Raw genomic sequence first — 12295 nt, 5'->3', positions numbered from 1 at the left:
CCACTCCATCTCCTCAAATCATCCAATGGGACGATAACTCCAAAGTGGGACCCCACCAGAGAAGACAAAGCAGGACCCACAAACACATTTGCATGAACGACACGTGGCAACTGCCATTGTTGCAAGAAAATAAAAATAAAAAAGAGATCCCATTATAAGCCATACATCTCTCACAGTTTTGATTCTGCAGCTTTTTAGCCTTTTGCCCACAAATTCAAGAAAACCCTAATTCATGGGTCCACTCCATTTCTCTCTACATTAACTCTTCTTCTTCTTCATCATCTTCCTCATGAAATCCATGGATTTAGCTTACTTTTACATGTATATAAATAAATATTATGTAATCTTGTAAGGACTATACAGTACTACTACACTAATGTTTTGTTTTTAAATAGATATTTAAATATTGATATTTGGTCTGCTATTGATTGGGTGCAAGTACTAGTTTGTTTTTAGAGAGAGAGATGGGTCATCATTCTTGCTGCAACAAACAGAAAGTTAAGAGAGGACTGTGGTCACCAGAGGAAGATGAGAAACTTATCAGCTACATTTCAACCTATGGCCATGGTTGTTGGAGCTCTGTTCCTAAACTTGCTGGTATTTTTTTCTATTTTCATCACCAATATAATTCAATTCTAGTAGTTCTCTCTCTCTAACTCTTTCTCTCTCTAGCTCTTACTCTGACACTCACTAACAGATACATAACTCATTTTTGTTTGGATTATGATTAAGTTTTACTAGGTCAACTTCATTTCTTGATTCTCATGGGTTTATATATGTCTTAAGTTCTTTAATGATTTTTTTGTTTCCTTTGTATTCTTGGCTATAAATTCAAGAATTACTTAACTTTAATGAGTCATAAATTCTAGAGTGTTGATTTTCTTGATTCATCACCACCATTCTTTGTTTTCTTAATTTCTCTACTAGCTAAAGGGTTTTTATATGTCTTATGTTCTTTAAAGATTTTTGGTTTCTTTTGAATTCTTGGTTAAGAATTCAGTTTATCATATTCATATTCGTACATTTTCTTGATTTGGTGCAGGATTGCAGAGATGTGGAAAAAGCTGCAGATTAAGATGGATTAACTATCTGAGACCTGATTTAAAACGTGGAAGCTTCTCTCCTCAAGAAGCTGCTCTCATTCTTGAACTCCATAGCATTCTAGGCAACAGGTCTTTACCTAAAAATGATTATCATCGGATCAAATTTTGCGGTTATTGAATTATAGATTTTTTATGAAATGCTTGTGGCTCAATTTATTACGTTTTAATAACCGAACTTTCATTTTTATGTCAACGGGAGATTACTATAGCAATCCGCATCAAAAATTGCTTAAGTAGCACCAGAAAATTGTGTGATTATCCAATTTTTTTGTCACCATACCCGATTATTATCATATAATCAGCATAAATATCAGTTCACTTTAATTTTGTTGTTATTTGCCAATTTTTGCATTTTATTTGAAAGATATGAACAAATATTTTTGTTTGTTTTGGACAGATGGGCACAGATAGCTAAGCATTTACCAGGAAGAACAGACAATGAAGTGAAGAATTTTTGGAATTCAAGCATAAAAAAGAAGATAATTTCCCATGAACATGTTCCATCTTTAGCCACTTTTACTGATCATATTGTTCATAACCCTAATGCTTCTTCTGATCAAGAATCTGCAGCTTTCTTCTCTCTCACTACAAACCCTAATTTCATCTTGACCACTACCACTACTTCTACTACCCATCATCATCAAGAAACTGACCACCTTTATCATCTTCCTAATTCCCCAACTTCAATGCTTCAAAATATTGGTCAAGATTTCAAATTCAGCCAGTTACCAAATTCTTACAATCTTGATTTATCTCATTTGGCTCCTCATCAGTTAATTCCTCCACAAGTAATAAACCAAAACCCTAATGCTAATTCATCATCTTCTTCATTTGATCATTCAATGTGGGCAGTGCCTTATAATCATCAAGATGATCAAATTTTGAGCAACAATGGTTCAGTAGTCGGTCCATTACATTACATTGGTGATCATAATAATAATCAAAGTGTTGGAGTAATGGGTGGTTATGATCAAACTCAAGAAATGGTGTTGCCTATGATGCCAAAACTTTGTGAGATAATTGAAGGGAATAGTATCATTAGCAGTACAAGTATTTGCTGTTTTCCATCATCATCATCATCGGGGTGTTACGCACATGACCCGCACGTGACTGCGAATCAAATGGAGTACATTGATGTTTTAATGTCATCACTGCCCTCATCTTCCTCGTCTTCGTCGCCGTTATCGCCATTTTCAAATGCGCAATTTGGTGCAAACCCTAGCAGCAACACCACCACCAATAATAATAATAATGTTGCTTCAAGGTGCTGCAGCTGGGAAAATGCCTAGGGAGATTTATGTTTGAGGTGGGTATTAATTGTTTTTATGGATTTATATAATTGAATTTGATAGAAATGCAATTATTTCCTGAAATATGCATAAGATGGTGAGATTCAACTGTTATTGGAAAACCTAAATGTTACTAGTTCAGGTTCTTCAGTGAGTAATACTTACTGAGGTTTCATAAATATATGTGTAGGCTCTTTTGACATGTTTGAATGTTTCTCACCTAAATTATTTTCATGTCAGTAAATTCTCCTATACCCTACATTTTTCTTATATTATATCACTTAATTAATTCTCAAGTTATATATTTATAGTATTATTTCTCTCTATCTTTTATTTTCTTACTTTTTTTGGGACAGTTAAAACTTGCACATTCAATATATACTATCTATACATCATGTGGTAATTTTTTGGTAATTTTCATTCCATAAATTTTGGAACATTTATAGTTCTCAATTGAGTAAAGAGTTAATTCGAGCCCTTAAACTTATGATTTGGGGTTAAATAACCCACTTTCTTCCATTTTGATCAATTAAAAACTTTACTCTCTATTTTTAGGTCAATTAAGGATAGTTTCAAGTCATTCCGGTCTCTAAACTTGTTCATATTTTATAATTTTGTCCTAAATTAACTTAAAAAGTAGAGAATATTGTCCTTAATTGATAAAAATGACTGAGAGTGACTTATTTGATTCCCGAACACAAATTCAGGGATTAGATTGACCCTTTACTCGTCCTCAGTTACAAAAGCTACAATCATTCTTTCTTAATTTCTTTGCTTAGGGAAAATGTTATGGATATGTGCTAAAATTGTGTTAATTAGGGGGTTAAATTGCAAAGGGAGTCTTGTAATGTGTGAGTTTTTATGGTCAATTTGATTATGATGGTGTGCAATTTTGTTATATTAGAGTTAATTTTGTTAGAAGCAAGCAATATTGAAAAAAGTTAAAAAAACTGCAAAAACAAGAAAGTTGCAAATCTAATCAAAGTGAAGAGAAGAAAGGGCTGTGATAACTACTTGCATAGGTTAAATCAGACATGTATTAGTACTAATTTCCATTGTTTTAGACTATCATGGAAAGCTAAAATTGTATTTTAAAGGTCATCCACATAATTCTCTATTTTTTAACCTTTGGCATTACACCTTAATTGTTTTTCCACCAGCTGCAAGGACAGGGTTAAAAAAAATTGCGCTGCCAATTATAATGGATAATTGATTTTGAAAGTTACTCATTTTTAATTTGTTTCATTTTCGTGACTACGTTATAATTTTAAATTTATAAATATCAAGTTGATTTTTGGCTGTGTGGTTACATAATAAAATAAATTTGATATAATATTCATGCATGTTGGAATGAAATTAAATATAATCACAATAATAAAATAAATCAAAGTTCGATAATCAAAATGAAATAACTTAGAAGTTTAGTGACTCTTTAAATCAGTTCAAATAACAGAAGGTCACTCAATCAATTCAGATCGAACACACAAGTGAAACATTAGCAATCTAGTGGCCACATGAGATAGCAACCAAAAACAATCGATGACCCGGTACCATAGAGAAGGCCGCCATCCCTTCGTCGTGCGGTGGTCATGCTCATTGAACCCTGCTGGAAGAGAGGGTTCAAGCCCCCTCCACATTTCCCTCCTACAACCCTGGCCAGTAATACAACTAATTGTACCAACGCTGTGAACTTTCCCGGGTACAGTCGTCAATAATTTGATAATTTAATATTGTTGAGAACAAGAGAGCGTCGCTGCTACATCGGTAGGACATCCAGTCGTACACTAAAAATGTAGATAAAGTTATTTCAGAATTCAGACTCTTGTTTTTGATGAGATAATAATGTATGAAAATATTGTGTCAGCACGTATTGGTGGATAAATGTGCGTAAAAAATAACTGAAACATCTACTTCTATCATTATTCATCATAATTCATGTTCTATAAAAGATTAGACTTAGAAGTTGCTACTGCAAAATATTTCAAGAGGAACTGATTAAATATTTTAGTTTAGTTCAATTTAATTTAGCTTATTTTTTGACTGATTAATCTTTTTTTTCTTTTGAGGAATGATTAATTTTATTTTATTTGATTGTTTTGCAACTATTATGAAGTAGAAAAATTGCAATAAAAGACCTCGCATAGTCTTTGCAAAATATAAAAGCACAAAAAACACAGGCTTCTGTGGGCCTTTGCATGCAAGATTCGTCCTCCTTTATTCCTTTACAGAAGATTGCTTGTTGACAAAGTCTTCAATTATTGTCTAAAGTCAGCCCTGCTTTCAACAATTAACACAACATATGTATAATATCATCAATTTCTGCTCCTTCTGCTCCTTCTTACCTTAATACTTTCAAACTGAATGAAACTGAATTTATCGATTTATTCGGTTTGATTATTCAATTTCCTTGGTGGTCTGGTTTAATTCGTCGGTCTTTGCACCCCCATATGTATAATATCATCAATTTCCTAGAAAATTTATATGGAGGACAAGTATAAAGAGGTCAAGATGGAAAACTATGAATTGCATTGTATTTCCTACAAAACATTACAAGTAGGCTGAGCCACCAAAATGGATGAATAGCTTTTTCTTCTTCAGCATGCAAAAACATAATGCCACCAAATGCTAAGCGGTAATCCTTGACCGGCCTTTTGCCATCCTTCGTGCAATGACTCTCCTACCACCCTTGGTTGCTTTCCTGTCCATATACCAATTTGGGTTATTCTACAAGTTTATTATTCGTCACATAAAAGTCCAAAATCATGATTAATCGATATGAAATTGTTTAACACATAGATTCAGCAAACCATCCTGAAATCTCGTTTTCTCATTGAAAATCAAAGGCCTGTATAGGAGGAGGGAGAAAATTACCGAGCAAAAAAACCATGATTCCTTTTACGCTTGATGGTGCTAGGTTGGAATGTCCTCTTAGGAAATAAGAGCATTGGCTCACTTGATGAATCACCTGAACACTAGACCAGTTATATAAAAATAAAGGGAAAAAAGCGAGCAAAAATTTGAACATTAGACAATCACTGCCCAGGACCAACCCTGTGCAACCAGCTAGTCTGAAGTTGTTAAATGAAAGTTAGATAGTTGAGGATAAGAAAGTTAGGAACGCAGACTCATGTTAACTAACAGTTTACTCTCTTTAAAACCACTTCGAAAGCCAAAAGGCCATCTGCTAACAACTAAGTATATTTCTGAAGACCGTTTAAAGTTATTTCCATTTCAAGTTTTTAGCATATGATGCTTCTGAAAAGAATGACGAGATTAACATAAACACGAGACAAGAAATGTTTGTTAGGAGATCAACTCAGATACCCAATGACTAATATCCTGTCTTACTATCAAACAATATACAAAACAAATCTATAGTCATAGTAAAAATCATGACATGTTCAGCTATGCATATAAATTCTGTAAATATGAAGACAATAAAGAATGAGATGGTATTAAATACAATCCGGTAAGGGATTGGGCTAGAAAGGTAGTTGATGTCCTCGCCTTAAAATACTCCCCCAAGGATTCACACGTGAGATTGTACTCAGTTTGAGGGGGCGCAACATGCTCTCGCAGCAGAACTGATATGCATATGTATAAAAGCACCATAACGGAAGTTCCTAGTAATCCTTAGCGAGATAAGCTCTGAAAATCATAATAAATGACAAAGAGTGCTTCATCTAAATAGTGAATGAAAGTTCTGTCTCAACCGAAACTCCCAACAAATTTTATCATTTCCAAATCACATGTCCACTCTTGACCATATATAAGACTACACATATGAAAACCATTAGAATCGATTCATATGAGCAGCATCAATACACCATAGTTAACTAGTTAAAGGACAATAACCCATCTACCAGTTTTTCTATATAAGCACAAAATTAGTATAAACCTAGTTAGACTGTGATTTAAGCAGCCCGAGTAACTGGCAATCACCTACTAAATATCGAAACAGTTGATTTGTTTTCGTTTGTTTTTTAACTTTTCACCTTACCCTTTTTAAGTCGTAATTAGAAGCCATTCAGATAAAACTATCATAAAAAATTCCCCATTCTATTTTCACAAAAAAGTAGAAATCTTGCAAATGAAAATTGGCAATTCAAGAGCTAGAGAGCTCCCGGGAAATGATTAAATTAGAGGTCATCAAACAGTTCATAAGCTCAATTAAACATTAAATGTCTACAATTTAACCAAAAAGTAGACTTCTAAGACTGACAATTTACAAAATTGAAGAGGTTAAGACTGAGAAAATACCGTCGGGCAAGAAGAATTCGAGAGAAGGGAGACCACAGGGATTCCAAAACTCGTCTCTGTAGCTGGAAGCAGTGTCGTTTTGGAGAAAATTGAGAGAGTTTTGGGATTTGGAAAGAGAAGGGAATAGAAATGGAGCAATTTTGGGAATGTTAGATACAATTTGAGGATCGGTGTTAGGGATTTTGTGGAGATGTGAATTTGATTGGAGAAGCATTCGGTTCATTAGCGACGCTCCCGTTCGAATCACAGATTTTGTCGCCATTGATTTGCACACAGATCAATCTTCTTCTTTGTTCTTCAATTTTGAAAAACCCTAATTGAAGAAACAGAACGAGGTTTTAGAGTACAGAGATTAAGCCTCATTGAACCCAAAATTATGGCCCAACACATTAATATCTGATCCAATCTTCAAAAATCTTAAGCCTAATGTACATGTTGAACCCTAAACTATGTTCAAAATGTCATTTTAAGCCCCCCATGTATTGATGCAGTCGTGTAGAAATTTATTTATTTTTATAAAGGGGAGGGATTGAACATAAAGTTTTAAATTCAAAAAAAAAATGTCTAATTTAAATTAGGTTGGGACATTGAACAAACAAATGCAACTTTTACTTTAACTTATCTGTCTCCGCGCCTTAAAATTAGTAATGGTATTTTTAAGTTGAAATTTGGTAAGATGTTAAATATACGTTAGCAACTTGTAAGTAAATCCTTTTATCTTAAGGATCATAATCACTAATACCACAAACAACTGAATCAAACATATTAAGAATCGACCTTATATTTATAAATTCAAGCAAAAGACGGGAAGTTTAAGAATATTATTTTTTATTTTCTATAATCTAATATTTGAGTTTCTATAATGTGGATAATACATATTAGTGCATATAAGAAGAGATTTCAAATTCAATGTGAAAATAAGAAACAACAACCAAGCATTAGTAAAGTTCTTTAATTAGTTTCCAATATAAACAATCACCAAACAAATGTTAACAAATAAATACAAAGATACAAATAGAAAAAGAGGCAAGGCCATTCATTTAGGACCTTAACCATAATTTAAATTACATTTTGTAGAACCAAACCAACCAACTACCCAATACAAACCACCCAACTCCACCAAATATTTGGGAAAAGGAAAAATAAATTAAGGGTGAAATTAAATAAAACAAAAGGCACATCTCAATTGATCAACTAATTAACAACTGAAAATGTACACGAAATCAATGGTTTATATAGTCCAAAGTCTAACTAGAATTTTTGCTTTCCTCTTGAAGTGCACCAGAAATCCAATCTGAGACGGCAGCACGAGTGTCCGACTCTGAATGCGGCGGATGTGACAGAGGAGTTACGGCAACCTAAGTTTCCATATAAACCCGAGTAACCATCGGTCAATATGAATTTCAAACTAAAACTCTAATATCAAGTATATGACGAGTTAACTTACAAATCCATTTTCAAGTGCTCTAAAATCCAAATCCTCATCGGTATCTTCTTGCTCCTTGTCCAGAAACTACAAGTTTATATACACACATGGTAACTTAGCTCAATCATATTGAATAATTTTTAAAACAAGGTTAGTAAATGTATCTTCTTTACCTCTAGACGGAAGTACTTCTTCACCCGACTGGGATCAGATTTGCCTACAGCCCCAACCGACTCGATCTCCACATTCTTTCTTTGAGTTGTCACACGGCGGGCTGCACCCTGTGATAAGCAAAAGAATAATACCATCAATAAAAAGAAAAAGAACTGCACAGTGATGTCTGTCCCGCGATGATATTACTGCTCGACAAATGATCTAACGATTTTTAGTGATAATTACTCACAGCAGCAGAGGCATCTCGACTGAGCTGCGCAAGCTGGACGCCAAGACTTTGTTGATTAGACATGAAATGTCCAGCAGAGGGATGTCGATTAGCTGAAACAGCTAGCCAGCTGGGTGAGGATCTCCACATACTTTGTTTAGTCAGTTTGAAACCCTGCCAAGTAAATACATGCAAAACAGTTATGTTTTCTCCACTTACCATTAAGTCGAATTCCTATATTGGAAGACCAAGGTGCAGCTACTGATGAATCTCATTAACTAAAAGTTCAAGCTAAGACACAAAATTTAGCAACGAAATTATAACTTCAAAAGCTCAATCACTACTTCCAAACTGCAAATGCCATATTATAAACCAGGAAAATGGGTGGCTTTAAACTCTAAATAAGGTTGAAACCTCCAGATAAATATTCTAAATCTTCTTTGAAAAAGCAGCAAAAATACATGTATAGCCTTGGATTTCATCTAACCCCGAAACTTTAAATGTCCAAGAGCTTATATATATCTCGCAATCATTCTTGTGGCCATCCAAATAATCACCCCAATCTATTGTGTATGTGAATCTGAAAGAGTGTGTGACTACTAATACTTATGTGAGAAGTAATGCTTATCTGCATTCCATAAGTTTGGATGCCTAGCAGATTTTAGAGTTCAATGAGCTTGTCAAAAAGCAAATTTCATCAAAAGCTGAAACTTGGATACAGCCCTATTTTTAGTTTGACCACATACAATTGTGAAGAGAGAACATTCAGAAAGATAAATTCCAATAATATATCAAAGGCAACTTAGAAAATACAAATCTAAAGTCAGAAGGCATATCATCAGTGTACCACGAACAGCTTAGAATTCTCGTAAAAAATAAAACATGAATGCCTACCTTGTTTGCAGATGGAGATGTGGGAATTTCTAGATGCAGAGAGCAACTCTTTGGAAAACTCCCCTTCTCAATATCTCTAATAGCAGCATTAATCAATGGAAGACATACAGCAGCTGCATCCTTAAAATCACTTTCCTGGCTATCATCCTTCTTCCTACAAAACATTAGCAATCTTAAGGACAGTTGAACAACAAGAGCAAGAACAGAAAACTAAGTCCGCATCAGCAACTCACCAGTTCAATGATATTGATAAAGATGGGACGCCACTCATTAACGCCTCTCGAGCTCCAGCAACGGCACCTGAATAAAACCTGGTGGATTTTCAAGAAACTAATAAATCTTGAGTCTCCAACAAAAGTTTGGAAGATCAGATTAGCAAATTTAACCAATGAAACAGAATATGAAGGATAATGTTATGGTCCTAGTCATAATAGATTACTACTCCAATAATAATTTGAACATTCAAATACAACAAAAATGGGATTATGTAATGAGCTTTTCAAGATTCTTACATGTGATGACCGCAGCTTGATCCCTTATTAATTCCACTAATCACCTGAACATCAAAATCATATGTAACTTCTCAGGTAATCATCATACCGAAAGCTATATGCAGTCCCATACATAAAGATAATTAAATCTAACCAGTACAGGCTTTGACCAAGAAAACAGTGCTCCTGACAATGCCAAGGACACACAATCCACTGGAGTTCCTGGGTGACGAGTAGGAGCATAAAATCTTATTACTTTAACATTTTTGACTAAAAGGTATAAATTTCAGCAGATATTTTAAACCACAAACATCAGAGAAAACTGTTAACTGTATTATATTTCGACGAAACCAGCTTATACATTGGTAAGAAAAGAATAATGAAAAATCCAAAAGCAGTCCTACCTGCAACTTCAAAAGCTGTGGCACCATTCATTTCAACAGAATTCACAGCAATTGTTTCCCTTAGAGTAACCGAATGACCCGATACCGATTTGTCCCTACACCAACAAATTCAAACACTAAAATCATCAACATAAAGAATTGAATTTCAATACTTGTATGCAAAAACTGAAAATCAACAACTTAACCCCCCAAAAAATTAAATGAAAAAACATCATAATGGAAAAACAAAGAGGAAAAAAAAAAGAGAAAGGAAAATGAGATAAAAACGTTCACAATAGATATATAAAGCAAATTGAACCCACATACCCTTATATGGAAGTTAACTCTCAACCATAACAAACTACAATAACTACCAACTGACAAATCATAACAAACTACAATTACACACACCTCCAAGCAAAAAGATTCAAAATTTAAGACAACCCACTTAAGCAAACACAAAATTAAACAAAACCCACATACCCAAATGTCATAATAAACATTAAACCATAACTAAACAAAAACAAAACCCACGATTGAGGAGCGCAGACATGAACATTATAAACTCCTTCACGAGCCAAAGCTTCAACAAGAAAAAACAAACCAGGAGACTCAACACCGTCACCATTAGTAACCAAAACAATAGCCTTAGAATTATCTTCAATTTGAGTTAAATTTTCATCAGAGGTAGAAGTAGACGGCTCATTTGATTCATTATTCTCATTTTTGTTATCATTTGCTTCTTCTTTACCATCGCCACCGCCACTGCCGCCCTTTCGGCTTAGCAAAACATCTTGAAGATTGGAGACCAACCCAGGTGGCAAAAAGTTGTTTCTAACGGAAGTCATGATGAAAGATTGAAAAATTTGGAAGAAATGGGAGACGGGTAGAATAAAGTAGGATGAAGAACCCTAGAGAGAAGAAAATAAAAAGAGGGTAATGATGGAGAAGGAATTTAGATGGTTGGATAGAGCGGGTATAACGGGGTTTAAGTTGATTGGAAATTTCAAAGGGGAAAAAGGGAACGGTTTTTAGAGAGAGAGTGGGATTATTTTGAGAGAATGGATGTTAGGGATAATGGCATGATTAAGGAAGGTTGAAGAAAGAAAGCTTTTTTTTGTGTGTGTATTGTGTCTTTAAAAATAATAAACTCTACTTTCAAATTAACTTAATTTTATTAACCAAAAATATACTTTCATTTAAAGTACTATTTTTTTTTAATATTTGATAAAAATATTAATCTAAATTGTTTGTTGATTATCATAGGTCAATTATATAGAAATAGTAATATTATGATAATATTTTAGTACATCATTTAAACTTAATATTTTTCTCTTTAATTTAAATAATTTTTAAATAAGTGGAGGGAAGAGCGTGTTTATGGAAGGATTCGAACCAACAATCTAATAACTAGACGTCTGATGCTTATATCATTTGAATTATAATTCATTCATAAGCGCTACACAGCAAACAGTTAGATCTAAAACTTAAATCTTCTCACAAACGCTTCCCTCCGACTATGAAAAAATATCATTTTATGTAGCATAGGTCAATTATATAGAGATAGCAATAACTATGGTAAAGGTTAAAATAACATTCAAAATTATTTCTTTTTCTATGTATGTACATTATTATTTGGAATGATGGGAGTTATTTAAAAGCCTATTATACTATTTTTAGCCCTATAAAATACATAATATTTGATTAATGTATAATGATTAAAAAATAATAAAATTAGTTATTTTTAAATCATTTTTTATATAATTATTCAAATATTTTTGATTATATATTTCACAAATATCAATTATATTTTGAGACTAAAACAGTAAATTTATTTATATTTTGAGATGTTCAAAAGATAAAACACCATTTATTTTTACTAAAACATATTGAGTAACATTTAATAATTTAATTAAATGATGCAAGTAAAATTTATATGTATAATGTTTTGGTGGAAATATTTAAATAGTGGATATTATATGTAGAATTTTATTTTATTTTATCTGGAGCTATTTGGATTTTTTTTAGCATTGATGGAATAGTGCAATGTTTATTAATTAGAAACAG

At 33.2% G+C, this 12295-nt stretch overlaps 3 protein-coding genes across 3 annotated transcripts; 1 reads left to right on the top strand and 2 right to left on the bottom strand.

Annotated features, from left to right (window-relative positions):
• The first annotated feature begins 235 nt into the window (after positions 1 to 235).
• On the top strand, positions 236 to 2594 carry LOC126680379 (transcription factor MYB26). Its single transcript, XM_050375504.2, has 3 exons — positions 236 to 597; positions 1043 to 1172; positions 1501 to 2594. Exons 1-3 carry the CDS (start codon positions 465 to 467, stop codon positions 2390 to 2392), a joined length of 1155 nt encoding a protein of 384 aa, XP_050231461.1. The 5' UTR covers positions 236 to 464; the 3' UTR covers positions 2393 to 2594.
• A 2246-nt stretch (positions 2595 to 4840) lies between these two features.
• LOC126679869 (uncharacterized) lies at positions 4841 to 7005 on the bottom strand. The gene is made up of 3 exons (XM_050374879.2): positions 6653 to 7005; positions 5264 to 5357; positions 4841 to 5090 (listed from the first exon to the last, which is right to left on the bottom strand). Exons 1-3 carry the CDS (start codon positions 6912 to 6914, stop codon positions 5018 to 5020), a joined length of 429 nt encoding a protein of 142 aa, XP_050230836.1. The 5' UTR covers positions 6915 to 7005; the 3' UTR covers positions 4841 to 5017.
• Positions 7006 to 7590: 585 nt separating this feature from the next.
• LOC126682982 (uncharacterized) lies at positions 7591 to 11337 on the bottom strand. The gene is made up of 10 exons (XM_050378791.2): positions 10763 to 11337; positions 10250 to 10344; positions 10000 to 10067; positions 9867 to 9910; positions 9588 to 9665; positions 9355 to 9508; positions 8482 to 8634; positions 8252 to 8359; positions 8100 to 8165; positions 7591 to 8010 (listed from the first exon to the last, which is right to left on the bottom strand). Exons 1-10 carry the CDS (start codon positions 11074 to 11076, stop codon positions 7900 to 7902), a joined length of 1191 nt encoding a protein of 396 aa, XP_050234748.1. The 5' UTR covers positions 11077 to 11337; the 3' UTR covers positions 7591 to 7899.
• Between the last annotated feature and the right edge of the window lie 958 nt (positions 11338 to 12295).

Source organism: Mercurialis annua, linkage group LG5, assembly GCF_937616625.2.
Source record: "Mercurialis annua linkage group LG5, ddMerAnnu1.2, whole genome shotgun sequence".
Classification (NCBI taxonomy): Eukaryota; Viridiplantae; Streptophyta; class Magnoliopsida; order Malpighiales; family Euphorbiaceae; genus Mercurialis; species Mercurialis annua.
This window is presented reverse-complemented; position numbering and strand designations above follow the sequence as displayed.

Bases quoted from the DNA above. Each gene is read 5' to 3' on its own strand.
- LOC126682982 (XM_050378791.2), bottom strand. From the start codon at position 11,076: ATGACTTCCGTTAGAAACAACTTTTTGCCACCTGGGTTGGTCTCCAAT. The intron at 10,068-10,249 runs GTAGGACTGCTT...CTCGTCACCCAG, and splicing joins CACAGCTTTTGAAGTTGCAG to GAACTCCAGTGGATTGTGTG. The intron at 9,911-9,999 runs GTTAGATTTAAT...TTTGATGTTCAG, and splicing joins CTTGGTCAAAGCCTGTACTG to GTGATTAGTGGAATTAATAA.
- LOC126679869 (XM_050374879.2), bottom strand. From the start codon at position 6,914: ATGGCGACAAAATCTGTGATTCGAACGGGAGCGTCGCTAATGAACCGA. The intron at 5,358-6,652 runs GTATTTTCTCAG...TCTAGTGTTCAG, and splicing joins CGAATTCTTCTTGCCCGACG to GTGATTCATCAAGTGAGCCA. The intron at 5,091-5,263 runs GTAATTTTCTCC...GTATATGGACAG, and splicing joins AATCATGGTTTTTTTGCTCG to GAAAGCAACCAAGGGTGGTA.
- LOC126680379 (XM_050375504.2), top strand. From the start codon at position 465: ATGGGTCATCATTCTTGCTGCAACAAACAGAAAGTTAAGAGAGGACTG. The intron at 598-1,042 runs GTATTTTTTTCT...GATTTGGTGCAG, and splicing joins CTCTGTTCCTAAACTTGCTG to GATTGCAGAGATGTGGAAAA. The intron at 1,173-1,500 runs GTCTTTACCTAA...TGTTTTGGACAG, and splicing joins CATAGCATTCTAGGCAACAG to ATGGGCACAGATAGCTAAGC.